General features: G+C 48.0%; 1 protein-coding gene across 1 annotated transcript in view; it reads right to left on the bottom strand.

Annotated features, from left to right (window-relative positions):
* Positions 1-355: 355 nt before the first annotated feature.
* LOC310780768 (uncharacterized protein) overlaps positions 356-15,120 on the bottom strand; it is a gene marked incomplete at both ends in the record, with an annotated part of 74,772 nt that continues 60,007 nt past the window's right edge. The window contains 2 exons of the mRNA XM_083641272.1: positions 356-378; positions 8,224-8,364. Coding sequence (XP_083497398.1) covers positions 356-378; positions 8,224-8,364 — 164 coding nt within the window. The remainder of the gene's footprint in view (positions 379-8,223; positions 8,365-15,120) is intronic.

Here is a 15,120-nt window from a genome sequence, read left to right as displayed (position 1 = left end):
AAGAAACCAACAGGAGATGTGTTCTGATCGAGCAGGCCGGTGACGGGCCTCGGTCGTCGCCGGGGGTTGTGAATCTTACATCTTCTCACCGTGGTACAGCGGGTGCCCCTGCACCAGAGCAGGGTTAATTCGTCTCTGTCTCAGTGTCTGTAGTAGACCAGATTGGCGGCGTTGAATGGGGAATCGTCCAGGCTGATTGACATGTGGTCTATAGGCGCGTCCTCTCCCCTTTCACTCGGTGATCCTCCGCAACGCATATCTGAGGACAGCAGCTCTTCTTCCGCGGCTCCTGGAGACGTATTGAGACCGGGGGGAGAGGAGAGGGAAAGGGCTGCCAGATGGATCAGGGGATGAGCTAAGAGAAGTTTCCAAAGGAGGCTGCAGAGAGAGAGAGAGGGGAGAGACGGGGGGGGGGGGGGATGCATCATTAAGATTTGAATGGGTCGGAAAAAAAACAGAAACTTGAAATGCAGTAATGGTTGTCTCTCACACCGTGCCCTGACGCAACCCCAGATCCTTTTATGTACTCAATGCCTATCTCTCTCTCTCGCTCTCTCTCACACGCACAAGCACGCGCACACACACACACACACACACACACACACACACACACACACACACACACACACACACACGCACATGAACTCAGAGACCCCCTGCCTCTGCCCTCTGTTTGTCCTCTGTGCTAAGCCTCCCTTGTCTGCACAACATTTCAGTCTCATCTAATAGCCTTTCCAAAGCACAAGTATTGTATTGGGTTCATAACCCCTCAGACTCTCTATATGTGGCACCTTACTACTCAATAAGCCCCAGTGAATTACCAAGTACCCAGTGTGCCCATAGCCTCTATCTCCACCATGATAACGCACTGTACTCCATCACAGAGCAGCCGCTTCTCACGTTTCGAGGAAGTGTATATCCCTCATTTGTGTGTGTATCCCTTTAAGACCGCGAACCGCGTCATACGCGGTTCGCGGTCTTAAAGGGATACACACACAAATGCTGCATCAGGTATCAATGGGTTAAACTAGTTGACTTTTGAGAAGTAGAAAGACAACCACAGCGTACGGAGATGCTGCGATGTCTCTTGTCTGGATGAATGTAGAGGAAAAACACTGTGACTTTAAACAGAATGCACTAAGTGGGCGGAGACACAGAAGAAGAGAGGCGGGGTCTAGAGTCAGCATGGGAAGATAATACTGTATGTTTACAATAATGAATTTTAATCGTGAAACATAGAGACATCTAACATCTGTGTGTCTGCTGAATCTGTTTCATTAATAAAAGACTAATGATATAAAGTATACACAGTAATAGGGGACATTCACACCAAAAGTGTTTTTTTCAGTCAGAAGTTGAACGCTATGAAAATCATGTCGAGAGCGCTTCCATTGTGCACAAAACACAATGCACGGAGCGGTTTTTTAGTGGTCCGTTTTATTTTTCCCCTGCAGTCGCGCGCACTAGACTACGACCACACGGACGGTAGCCAGCTGGTTTTGTCTGTTTGATGTTTGATGTTTGATTATTGCGAATTCTGGCAGCAGCGGAGGTTGAAAATCCCTCTGGAGGAGAAAAGGTAGGAAGAGTGAAAAAGACGACCAGGGCGCTTTTCCTCTAATGTTCAACTTTTTTCAGCTTTAAAACGCCCACAGCGCTCCTCCAAAAACAACAGACGCCACCAGTGCTGAAACGCCAGGTGCGTTCATTAAAAGAGGAGCACGTCTAGCGCGTCCTTACATAGAGAATGAATTGCAGAAAGACGCTGGCAGCTCCAAAAACGCTTTTGGTATGAATGTCCCCTTATTTGCGAATGCTCAGTATAGTTTGTCACTGTCACACTGCAGTTCAGTCAGTACAGAGACACAGAGGGATGAGCTACAAAATAATGGAACATATGGTAAACCAAATTATGAAATGAACCAGATTAACATGCAACCTAGCCTTTTCCCCCTCAATGTCATTCTCTCTCTCTCTCTCTCTCTCTCTCTCTCTCTCTCTCTCTCTCTCTCTCTCTCTCTCTCTCTCTTTCAATCTCTCTCTCACACACACTCACACGCACGCACGCACGCGCACACACACACACACACACACACACACACACACACACACGCGCACGCACACGCACACACACACACACACACACACACACACACACACGCACACGCACACGCACACACGCACACGCACACACACAGATGCAGCCAGGTGGTTTCCCTGACAACTAGCCATTCTTCGTCCCATCCCGAGTGCCAGCGGGGGAGGGAGGCTCTCCTCAGCCAGACTGTTGGCGTCTTCGAGCTCTCCTGTGATAGCAGAGGGAGACGCGCCACCTGTCTCCAGACACAGACAGATGTGATGTGGCATCGGAGGGAGGCGAAACCAGGAGATGATAGAGAGAGAGAGAGAGCAGCAGACGGATGGAGAGGGAGAGATATGACTCCGGGCTTGTTGTGCAGACAGACACACAGAGAGAAAGAGAGAGAGCTACTCTTTTCTGATGAGCTCCCGATGGAGTCGTCAGACAGAGCCTCGGTGCAGCAGCAGGAGGGAGAGAGGGCGGATGAGAAGAGGGGTACTATCTATGGCACCCGGGCAAAGATTTGTGTTGAAGAGAAATGTCATGTTCCCTCTTTTTTTCCTCCATCTGATCAAGCGCCCGACTTTCATTCATATTCTAATGCATACAGTTGAGCTGTCAGGCGCCGCACGGAGCTCAGAGTAAAAGCTCTGAGCAAGGACGCAAAACGTCAGAGGAGCCCTCCAAAACGAGTCAACGGCAAGGTTGCCGCACGACAATCTCCCACGGCGACCAAACACCCAGGTGCTGATGACAACAGTTTCTTTTGGGGGGGGGGGTGGGTTTCAGGAGGATGGGTTGGGGGGTGGGGGGGTGGTTGGCGACATCATCCGGTTTTCAGCTAATTACCACTGAGACTCTGAGACGCGGCAGATGGCGAGACGCACAAACACACACACACGTCGGAGAAAAGCCGCCGTGTTGTGAGGAGGAGGAGGGAGGGACCGACAGTTACTTTCTAGTTGCCACTATATAAGAATACAAACAAGCGCAGGCTGGTGCTGAGGAGAGGGAGGCAGATCCCCTGCCAGGCTCTGAGCTCCTCCATCCTCTGAGCTCCCCAAAGGCCTTCCACAGATGTTCCGACACGGCCTACTAACGCGGCTCACTTTACCCCGAGAGCTTCTGCACGGCGGCGTCCTCCTGCCTCTGTGACATCTCTACTCCTCCTGACTGCCTGCTGCTTGTCCTCGAATGACAGGGAAAAGCACCATAGTCTTAGAATGCAAAACACCGTACGCGCTCCGTGCTCCGTGTACGCGCTCCGTGCACAAACGAACGAGAGGAAATAGGGTTTCCCCCCCGACCGCAAAAGGATTAGGCAGAGGAGGCAGGAGAAACAGGCTGCGGTTTGAGATTGAAATATAACACAATAGATTTGTACCGTTATTGTGTTTTCCATGATATGGTTTTGCTTTATTGAAAATGTAGAATTCAATCAACTTTAAGTCATAAAAAAATAGAAATAACGCAATAGAAAGTAAAGTTTGTGTTTATATATTGGCCTTCGATTCCAATGATCTGAGTTGTATTACCCACGCATGAAGTATAACTGTGTGTGATTGACGGTTTTTTAATTCATATTAATTTTGTGAGTGAAAGTTTTTGTGATTTAACCATAACCAACGCCGTAACCTATTTTTGACCTATCCTTGCATCAAAGTTGTTTTTCTTGCCTAAATGTGCTACCATTGTCATGTGACAAACAGGTGAAAATGGCAAGTTTGATTTTGTGCTATTGCCACTTTCATGGTATAAGAATGTAACCGTATTCATCACATTATTTGTGTCCACAACACTTTAGTGGGCATTTCGTAAATCTCTGCCGATGATGATGATGTCTGGACCAGTGAATTCACACCAAACCTTCTTCCAGGATCCGCCTTCCTTCCTCAACCTCTTCACCTCTCTCATCTCTCTGTCTCTGTCCATTTCATCCGCTGTCTCTGTCTCACGTCTCCTCCAATCACTGCTCTCTGTCCTCTGCTTTGGTAATGCCTCTATTCTCCATGTTTTAATGTGATCCCTCAGATACCTCTGTACTCCTTTGTTCCTTTTATTCTTCATCATAACTCTGTATTTTATGTTATGTGGAGAGGTGGGGGTGGAGAGAGAGGGAGAGAGGGAGAGAGATAGAGAGAGAGAGAGAGAGAGGGAGAGAGAGAGAGAGAGAGAGAGAGAGAGAGAGAGAGAGAGAGAGAGAGAGAGATAGAGAGAGAGAGAGTATTCCACAGAGCTGGTGAGGTAGATGATGAGGGAGCCCTAGGTCATGTTAAATCCTAATGTGGCTCAGATGAGAGAGAGAAAACTCATACGAGAGTCAAACTTATCGTGCTCTTTTTTCCAGTAGCGAGATCAATATTTAATTTTTAGCAAATCCATTGGAGATGAATCAGATCTGACACAAGGCACCGGTAAATCTCAGTCGCACAACCTTACCAGAATTGTAATATGGATGGCAGAATCGTTCAGGGAGAGTGGCTGAAAGTGTGTGTCAGGGTGTGTGCCAACCAAAACCTGTGCTTTACTTCTCAAAGATAAAAACACGATTCAGACGGACAAGCCCGTCTTTATTGTCACACGATTACAATCAACACATGCACGGACGACCACAACACACACATGCTGATGGTGGCCGGTGAAATTTGTCCTCTGCATTTAACCCATCCTGGCTTTGTCCTTTCCTCCGGGGGGCAGGCCAGGAGCAGTGGTCGCTTTTCTCGTACAGCCCCCGGGGACCGACTTCGGATGTTGTCGTCACTGGTCGGATGACGATGACGATCTGATCTTCTGCATGTTTTTAATGGGACGGGGGGGGGGGGGTTATATATGGAGGAACCCCCCTGGGGGAGCACGGGGAGAACATGCAAACTCCACACAGACAGAAAGGCCCTTACGACGAGATACCCCACCTGGGCAGTAGGCACTGAAGATATGGGGGGGAACACAACCACAGCGCCCACAGTGTCCCAGGCGAGAATCGAACTCAGGACCTTCTGACTGCGAGGCGACAGCTCTACCACTGAGCCACCGTGCCCCGGTGATGAGCTATGATGATCTTTTCTGCCTGGTAATGTTCAAGGTTTGTAGCCTACTGTTATTGTGTTTTCTATGATGTGGTTTTGCTTTATTGAAAATTGAAAATTCAATCAACTTAAAGTCGTAAAAAAAAGATGAGCTATGAGAGCAAGTTGGAGGTCCGGACCGTTACTGTGGGACAAGACAGGTTCAAGCCAACTTGAGGGCGTCCGGGTGGTAGTGCAGTGATAGATTCCCTGCCTAGCAGCACGAGGGTCGCACGTCCGAACCCCCGTGTTACCTCCGACTTGGTCGGTCGTCCATACAGGCACAATTGGCTGTGTCTGTGGGTGGGAAGCTGGATTAAGGGCATGCGTCCCGGTCGCTGCACTAGTGCCGCCTCTGGTCCGTCGGGGGAATCTGGGAGGGGGGGCTAGTGTGATCCTCCCATGCGCTACGTCCTGCAGGTGACGTTCGCCCTCGCTGTCAGGGGACTGCACACACGGCCGAGGAAGCATGTTAGTCTACAGCTCTCCCCAGATTGGCAGAGGGGGTGGGGTAAAGCAATGCCCGGGACAGCCTAGCAGGGGAAATTGGCCAAGTACAATTGGGGAGAAAACGGGGTCAGTCAGGTTTGGGGAATCCAGAAAGAAAGAAAAGATATGTATTTTTTTAAGCCAACCTCAGTGCAATTTTCATTTTGGAGTGAACTGTTTCTTTAAGCTCCTCCATGCCTCAACCTTCACCTCTGCTGTCGTCCTTCACCCTCCTCACTTCAACCTTCAAAACCTAAACAACAACAACAACAACAACATGTCTCCCTCACCCTGTCCCACCTCCATCACCTCTCTGAACACCTCCATCACCTCTGGACACCTCCATCACCTCTGAACACCTCCATCACCTCTGAACATCTCCATCACCTCTGAACACCTCCATCACCTCTGGACACCTCCATCACCTCTCTGAACACCTCCATCACCTCTGGACACCTCCATCACCTCTGAACACCTCCATCACCTCTGAACATCTCCATCACCTCTGAACACCTCCATCACCTCTGGACACCTCCATCACCTCTGGACACCTCCATCACCTCTGAACATCTCCATCACCTCTGAACACCTCCATCACCTCTGGACATCTCCATCACCTCTGGACATCTCCATCACCTCTGGACACCTCCATCACCTCTGAACACCTCCATCACCTCTGAACATCTCCATCACCTCTGAACACCTCCATCACCTCTGGACACCTCCATCACCTCTGGACACCTCCATCACCTCTGAACACCTCCATCACCTCTGAACATCTCCATCACCTCTGAACACCTCCATCACCTCTGAACACCTCCATCACCTCTGAACATCTCCATCACCTCTGAACACCTCCATCACCTCTGAACACCTCCATCACCTCTGAACACCTCCATCACCTCTGGACACCTCCATCACCTCTGAACACCTCCATCACATCTGGACACCTCCATCACCTCTGGACACCTCCATCACCTCTGAACACCTCCATCACCTCTGGACACCTCCATCACCTCTGAACACCTCCATCACCTCTGAAGCACCTCCATCACCTCTGAACACCTCCATCACCTCTGAACACCTCCATCACCTCTGAACACCTCCATCACCTCCATCACCTCTGAACACCCCCCCAGCTCACTGATCCCCAGCTGTTTTATGAGGCCACCCAATTAGCTGTCCCTTATAGCTCACAGTCAGGGCCTGTTGAACTGGCAAATCACATCGGCACGGCTCTATTCATATATGTGTCCAACAGCACTTTCATTCCTATTCCTTCCCATTCCATTCTCCTCCTCCTCTCTCTCCCTCTCTCTCTCTCTCTCTCTCTCTCTCTCTCTCTCTCTCTCTCTCTCTCACCAAGGTTATTATCATACAACGAAAACTATAGCGAAATAACGAAAACTAGGTGTGGAAAAAACGTTTTCGTTAACTAAAATAAAAATAAAAACGAGGCTTTAGAAAAAACCATAACTAACTAAAACTGTATTGTGTGTTTACAAAACATTTTTAAAACATATGAATATACTGATATATATATAAATTAAACTAGCAAACCTGCTTCGAAAACTATAATTAAAACTAACTTGACATTGAAAACAAAAAGTCCTGTGTGTGTCTCTCGCTCTCTGTTAGACGACTGCAGAGGCATTGTGGCGCTCTCACAGAATCTGTGGATGCACAGAAGTTGATGCTATACGACTTGCTTTATAAGTCCCAAGAGTGGAGTGTGGGAAGATTAAAACGAGACCCCGTGTTCCAGAGAAATTTATATCCAAATTTACTGGTTATATATTATATTACCACATCTTCCCCAAGCCTCAGCAAAAGCCTGGTCCACAGAAAGCCTGGCTCAGTGGGCTAAAATTGCAAACCTAATAGCGTAATGGGTTTGAATACAGCACATGATTTGTTTCTAAATTGATAGAATATATTATATATGATCTGAACCAATAGGGAGCATTTTGTTAGAAAAGATGGATCAATGCAAAATCAGTGTTTGGCTATGAGGAGGGAAAATGTCGGTGTAGAAGAAGAAGTGAAATCCAGTGCTGTGCAGAGTGGAGAAAGTGTTGTGGACGTTTCACTGTGAGGTGAGGACTGTTGGCCATGGTTACAGCAAACAAGCAGCAATCACTGCAACAGCCCAAACGAGATGCGGTTGCCAACAAATGAATCTAGGTCAGCAGTCGTTGGCTGGGCCCGGTTATTGATGGCTGGATAATAAAAGTGTTTATAGAAACACTTCAGTCAGCCTGGGAGGGGGGGGCAGGGCAGCAAATCAAGATAGCCCCCCCTGCTGTTCAAACCACACACACACTGCCACAAAGACACGCACTCCAGTGCCCACCGCCACTTATGTCACAGCAGGCGTGCGTGTGCAGAGACCCCCCCCAACCCAACCCAACCAAACCAAATCCAATCATTCTCTGTCTGTCAGTTTCTCTCTCTCTCTCTCTCTCTCTCACACACACACAAACACACACACACACACACACACACACACACACACACACACACACACACACACACACACACACACACACACACACACACACACACACACACACACACACACCTCCTTACTTCTGCTGAGGAGCTGCAGGTTGCGGACCTCCTCTCTGACCTGCAGTTGGAGCACTTGCTGCAGCACCTCCTGCCTCAGGGTCTCCTGGACGATGCCCATCCTCTCCAGCTTCTCCCCGTTCAGACGCAGCAACGCCCGGCCTGCCAGGGGAGGAGGAGGGGGGGGAGGAGGAGGAGGAGGAGGAGGAGGAGGAGGAGGAGGAGGGGGGAGGAGGAGGAGGAGGAGGAGGAGGAGGAGGAGGGGGGGGGGGGGGGGAGGAGGAGGGGGGGGGGTCAAAAAGTGAAAGTTGTGATGGCTCTCTGGTGTCCACTAATTTACACTTCAGACAACGTCAACAGAGAGCCAAAGTCACGCCCACTTCCTGCTTCTGTGGTGGTGAACGGCGTCGACGACTGCGGCTTGCTTGACTTGCAAAGTTATCTTTTAAATTGACAAACATCATATGTGTACTTCATGGCACAATACAAATCTGGATTAAACAATTATTGTCTCTCGCCGTTCAGTACCACTCGTATTCTTTCTGATGCTGGTTCGTACCGGGCCCTACCGGAAAGGGGCGTGGCTTTGGCTCTCTATTCACCTTATGTAGCCACGCCCATTTGACCCGGTTTTGTGGTCGTGTGACGACTTCCGTCAAAAAAAGAAGAAGAAAGAAAATGACTGGCTGCTCCAATATCATCCAACTCTGAATTAACTAATAATTTAGTCTATTGTATGTAACATACCAAATAAAAGCAAACGGCAATGTCTAAGAATGCAACGCCATGTAACTGGCTCGTTAATTCTCGCATTCCAGGGAATTACGTTAACGTCTGCGGGTCTTATAGACGTAAGTGGCTCGAGCTGCGCTCGGAGGAGAGAAAACCACCTGAAGCTTTCTTTGTTGGAGTCCAGGTATGTTTTACAAGAAAGTGCTCGTCGTTGTCGACGATAACGTTATCTGACCTGGCTAACAGTGGATACTCCGCTTGCTTGCTGTGTACCGAGCTCAAAGTAGTAGGCTACGTTCTTTGTTTTACCGCCTGCACTGTCCGCTACAAAAACAACTCTCTTCTTCATGACGTTCATTCGTATTTCGCGCCGTGACCGCCGGAAGTGTTAACACGACCCGTAAAAATTTCCCCCCCCCCCCGTGTCTGAACATAAGGTGAATAGGGGAGATCAGTAATTGCTTTTCCCCATGTCCATCCCCAATTTCAGTCAGTCATCTGGATGGTAAAATAATGTACTTGGGGGGCCGTGGTAATCCGGGGACAGGCCAGTGTGAAACGTCACGCATCGTCGACCACAGACCAGCAGCTTAAGTGGCTCCCGATAGTGAGGAGTGGGTGCTGCTCTGCCCTGCCAGTGCTCATACAGCCCTCGTTATAGAGAAGTCTCAGTAATTGTGTGAAACACACGATGTTGATGCGGGCGTGATTAAAATTACATCGGATGTCAGAGCTAAGTGGAAATACAGTAGTAGGCCATTTCACACTGAATTGGTACTGGGATAGCCAGAGAAGAAGGTCACTGACATGTTAGTTCCGGACGGGAGAAGAAAGAAAAAATCTGCAGTCCTGAGGAGATGATTCCACCAGACCTCTCCTGGTGCTAATGCTACTGTAGCACCTGGAGAGCGACTGTAGGGGGCGGCAGCAAGGTGGCTCAGTGGTTAGAAGAACTGTCACCTGACAGAGAGAAGAAACACTTAGGTTTGTCTTCTCTGTGAGACCTTGGGAGGTCCCCTCATGTTCACACTGGGTTTCCTCCATAGTGCTACGGTTTCCTCCCACATTCCAAAGACGTGTAAATCAGGTGTATCGTCGCCCATCGGTATGAATGTGAGTATGAGTGTGTTTGTCTCTTTAAATCGTACGGTTTTGGGTACTTTTCTCCGCTTCCCACAGCTGGCACAGTTGTGCTGTTGGACAGCAGCCCTCGCTGCAAACTGAGAGCTACCTAAAGCACTACAGTGAAGTCATTGCTTGGCATGATGGCAAAACAAACTAGGATAATAGGCAGGTTGAAACCAGAGCAAAAAACCAGACACTCATTAGCCAATGAACAGCCAGGAAGGGGTCTCGCGCTACTTTTGAATGCTAAAATAAAGCTGATAATGTAAAATTTGATAAAAAAAAAAAAAAAAAAAAAAAAAAAGTACAACACAAACTGTCCATTTTGCTGCAACTCGACAGTGCTGCTTAATCCAGGACCTTACTTCCTGGAACTCTTGAGAGTAAAAAACTGGTCCATTGGAGTGAATGGAGATGTCGCGACTCTTCTATATACATGGCTCTGGCTGAAACGAACTGCAATAAACATTTAATAGGAGGATGTATAATGTTATGTGAGTGTGTGTGTGTGTGTGTGTGTGTGTGTGTGTGTGTGTGCATGTGTGTATTTAGGCTATTCACTTGCTATAGTATATAGTAGGATAGTATGCAGGTTGACCACCTGATTGATCAGAAATCACAAATACTGTATTGATCCCCGAGGGGAAATTAATAATGCAATGCTGCAGTTTCTCACAGTGCTAAAGTGGTGAAAAGTGCAAAAAGTAAGTTCCAGATAGTAAACTCTACATCAAGTATTGTGGATAGATTATTGCACAAAGTACAGTATTGCAGTATATCACAGTTAAAGTGTCTATAAAATAAAATATAATGAGGGTTGTAAAGTTGCTGATGTGTGAAATAAATCCGAGGGCCAGTCTCTATACTCCGACTCAGAGTATCTGACACTCTGAGGGAGGAGTTGAAGAGTTGGACTCAGAGTATCTGACACTGAGGGAGGAGTTGAAGAGTTGGACTCAGAGTATCTGACACCCTGAGGGAGGAGTTGAAGAGTTGGAATCAGAGTATCTGACACTGAGGGAGGAGTTGAAGAGTTGGACTCAGAGTATCTGACACTGAGGGAGGAGTTGAAGAGTTGGACTCAGAGTATCTGACACCCTGAGGGAGGAGTTGAAGAGTTGGACTCAGAGTATCTGACACTCTGAGGGAGGAGTTGAAGAGTTGGACTCAAAGTATCTGACACTGAGGGAGGAGTTGAAGAGTTGGACTCAAAGTATCTGACACTCTGAGGGAGGAGTTGAAGAGTTGGACTCAGAGTATCTGACACTCTGAGGGAGGAGTTGAAGAGTTGGACTCCGAGTATCTGACACTCTGAGGGAGGAGTTGAAGAGTTGGACTAAGAGTATCTGACACTCTGAGGGAGGAGTTGAAGAGTTGGACTCAGAGTATCTGACACTCTGAGGGAGGAGTTGAAGAGTTGGACTCAGAGTATCTGACACTCTGAGGGAGGAGTTGAAGAGTTGGACTCAGAGTATCTGACACCCTGAGGGAGGAGTTGAAGAGTTGGACTCAGAGTATCTGACACTCTGAGGGAGGAGTTGAAGAGTTGGACTCAGAGTATCTGACACTCTGAGGGAGGAGTTGAAGAGTTGGACTCAGAGTATCTGACACTCTGAGGGAGGAGTTGAAGAGTTGGACTCAGAGTATCTGACACTCTGAGGGAGGAGTTGAAGAGTTGGACTCCGAGTATCTGACACTCTGAGGGAGGAGTTGAAGAGTTGGACTCTGACTCAGAGTATCTGACACTCTGAGGGAGGAGTTGAAGAGTTGGACTCTGACTCAGAGTATCTGACACTCTGAGGGAGGAGTTGAAGAGTTGGACTCAGAGTATCTGACACTCTGAGGGAGGAGTTGAAGAGTTGGACTCAGAGTATCTGACACTCTGAGGGAGGAGTTGAAGAGTTGGACTCAAAGTATCTGACACTGAGGGAGGAGTTGAAGAGTTGGACTCAAAGTATCTGACACTGAGGGAGGAGTTGAAGAGTTGGACTCAGAGTATCTGACACTCTGAGGGAGGAGTTGAAGAGTTGGACTCAGAGTATCTCACACTCTGAGGGAGGAGTTGAAGAGTTTGATGGCCACAGGCAGGAATGAGAGGACTGCTCAAGCTGTCTGTTTACTGGGGCTGAGTTTTAGCACATTTAGCATGCCATTACCCACAGTAAACAGGTTTTACAACCAAACGGCTATCATCGGTCAAACACAAAAGCTACATCCACAAACTACTGTACTGTATGTAGATGTGTGATGCACGCACAGACACACACACACACACACACAGACACACACACACACACATGACAGTACACACACACACACACCCACAGACACACCCACAGACACACACACACACACACACACACACACACACACACACACACACACACACACACACACACACACACACACACACACACACAGAGGGAAAGAGACAGGACAGTATTAGTAGGGGAGCCATGTCCTTCAGCGGTACAGAGAGGAGAGAATCCATCATACCTGCAGCAGCACTGTACGATGCCCAAATCATAATTACACTCATTACTCAGCCTGCTACCTCTCAAATCAATCCATACATTCCCATTTCCTCTCCTGCTAATATGAGCAAATCCTCTCTATCTCTCTCTCTCTCTCTCTCTCTCTCTCTCTCTCTCTGTATGTATGCATGTAGTATGTATGTACATTTATCTGTCTTCTCTATTCTATTCTTATATCTTCTCTTTCTCTGTGTGTCTCTCACACACACATGCACGCGCGTGCCACGTATGCACGTACGCACGCACAAACTCGCACGCACGCGCAGTCGCGCGCACGCACACACACACACACACACACACACACACACACACACACACACACACACACACACACACACACACACACACACACACACACACACTTAATATGGAGACAGTGGTCATGTGTCATCAGACAGGATGAGGGGCGGAGCTTAATATAGAGACAGTGGTCATGTCATCAGACAGGATGAGGGGTGGAGCTTAATATAGAGATCGTGGTCATGTTATCAGACAGGACGAGGGGCAGATAACAGATTCATGTGTCTGCTAGATCAGCCATATTACAACAACTCTAAATGATCGCTACTTTAAGCGTACAAAAATATGTCATCACCTGCGATTCTCTATTAAGCTAAAATGAGAGACATTTAATACATAGAAATCTCCTTCCTTCAAAATGCAATGTGTGTCTCTCACACAAACAACAGCAGCAGAGCAGCAAAAACAAATGATGTAGCACACAACAACACAACAACAAGAACAAAAAAATCATGTGTCACTGCACTTGACTGGTACAGCAACTTTTGGGTTTGGATTATGTCGGTTGCTTTCCATATTTCACTCCTGGCACCAGTTTTGTCGAGCGGTTGACATGGACTGGAATCTAGTTCAATAAGCGGCAGACTTCTTGACAGTCTTGCCATTTTTCCAGTTTGACGATGCTGAATTTAGAGCTGACTGCTACGGTGTCAAGAATTAGACTGCAGCTCTGCAGTCTGATGCAGATTGACTGTCTGTTCCAATCCATCCTCCTGCTTATTTTACCCATTCCAATATGCAGCAACACAGCCTACGGAGGTAACACTGACACAGGATTTCAGCTCGGAGAAAACATTTGGTAGAAGTACGGAGAACATGAGGAAAATTTGATTTTTTTCCCCAGTTATTTTTTGTTCAGCTCTATAGCTGCGACCCCCCCACCGCCTGACCCCTTCACACACACTTGACCTCCATGGCAAATTTCAGTATTTGTGACGGGGAGAGACTCTTGAGTTGTCCAGTGGGGGCGCAGTATTCTCTGGTGAATCTCTCGTGAATAGCCCGAGAGGAAGCGGAAGTGGCAGAGCGCGCTGCTGACTGAAACGAGAGCGGTCGCATGAGAAACGGTGAGACCAAATAATTATTTAAAAGATAAGTTTCGGTGATATTCCCGAGCCAGTTTCATTGGAAAGCGTGGAAAGGTGGTCGTCACGGTAAAGGGAAGAGTTGATTTTGGGAGTAACCCGCAGAGTTTCGTCTGGGTTTTGAGCTAGAAAAACCTTTTTGTCCTGACATCAAAGGAGCTGCAGCCGCCGCACTTTGTGGACTAGTGTTCTGTGAGTTTTAGCCCGCTGCTGCGCTGTGTCGGAAGCTGCTCGCACGGGAGAAAAGGGGCTTCTTGATCTGAGACTCGAGTGGGGCTGTCGTTTTGTGCACATTCGGTGTTAGAGGATTTCACTGCTTGACACTGCCTGTCAAGACTGGGCGAGAGAGAGAACTGCGTGGAGTTGCTTCGCCAGGCAAGACTGAGAGAGAGGGTGGTGCTTTTCACTCTGCCAGCCAAGCTGATAGAACTGCGTCGAGTAGCGAGCCCCAGGGATGACGTATTTTTGTAGTCGGAACGCGGAAGTCCCGGACTTCCTGGTTCTTCACTGTTTCTGTCTATGGGATTTTTGAATGGGTTTTTGGTGCGATGCTTCAAATAAGGTCTCTGGGCAAGGCAAGCTTAATCAAACACGAACCCGTGTTCAGCCGGATAATCTTCACACATGAGGACCACTTTCATGAGTTTTGAAGCGTAAATGCGAGCCCTAGAAGTAAAAAGCTCGTGCTAAGCTAATCCAGAACTACACACAGTGTCGCATAGGCTTCCCCGTCACGTCACCACTCAACTGGACTGTTGTTGCGCTGCTGTGCACTGATTACCCCGGACTGAACCAGGTGAGGAAAAGAGAATTTCCGTGTTCGTCTTTTGAAGTGATGACGTTATTGACGTATAATATCCCCGTCGACTCAACAGTGTAGTCTCATTTAGCCGTTTGCTAGCTAGCCGCCCTTTTAACGGCACATAAAAGCTTAAAAACTCATAAAAGTGGTCCTCATGTGTGAAGATGATATTACTAAACACTGGTTCATGTTTGATTAAGCTTGCGTTGCCCAGAGACCTTATTTGAAGCATCGCGCCAAAAACCCATTCAAAAATCGCATAGGCGAAAACAGTGAAGAACCAGGAAGTGTTAGCATCGATGTTTTCCGGACTCGTTCCTGGGGCTCTCTGTTGCTTCTA

Source organism: Poromitra crassiceps (assembly GCF_964638095.1).
Source record: "Poromitra crassiceps genome assembly, chromosome: 8".
Lineage (NCBI taxonomy): Eukaryota > Metazoa > Chordata > Actinopteri > Beryciformes > Melamphaidae > Poromitra > Poromitra crassiceps.
Note: the sequence above shows the minus strand (reverse complement) of the source record. Positions and strands in the feature narration are given on the sequence as shown.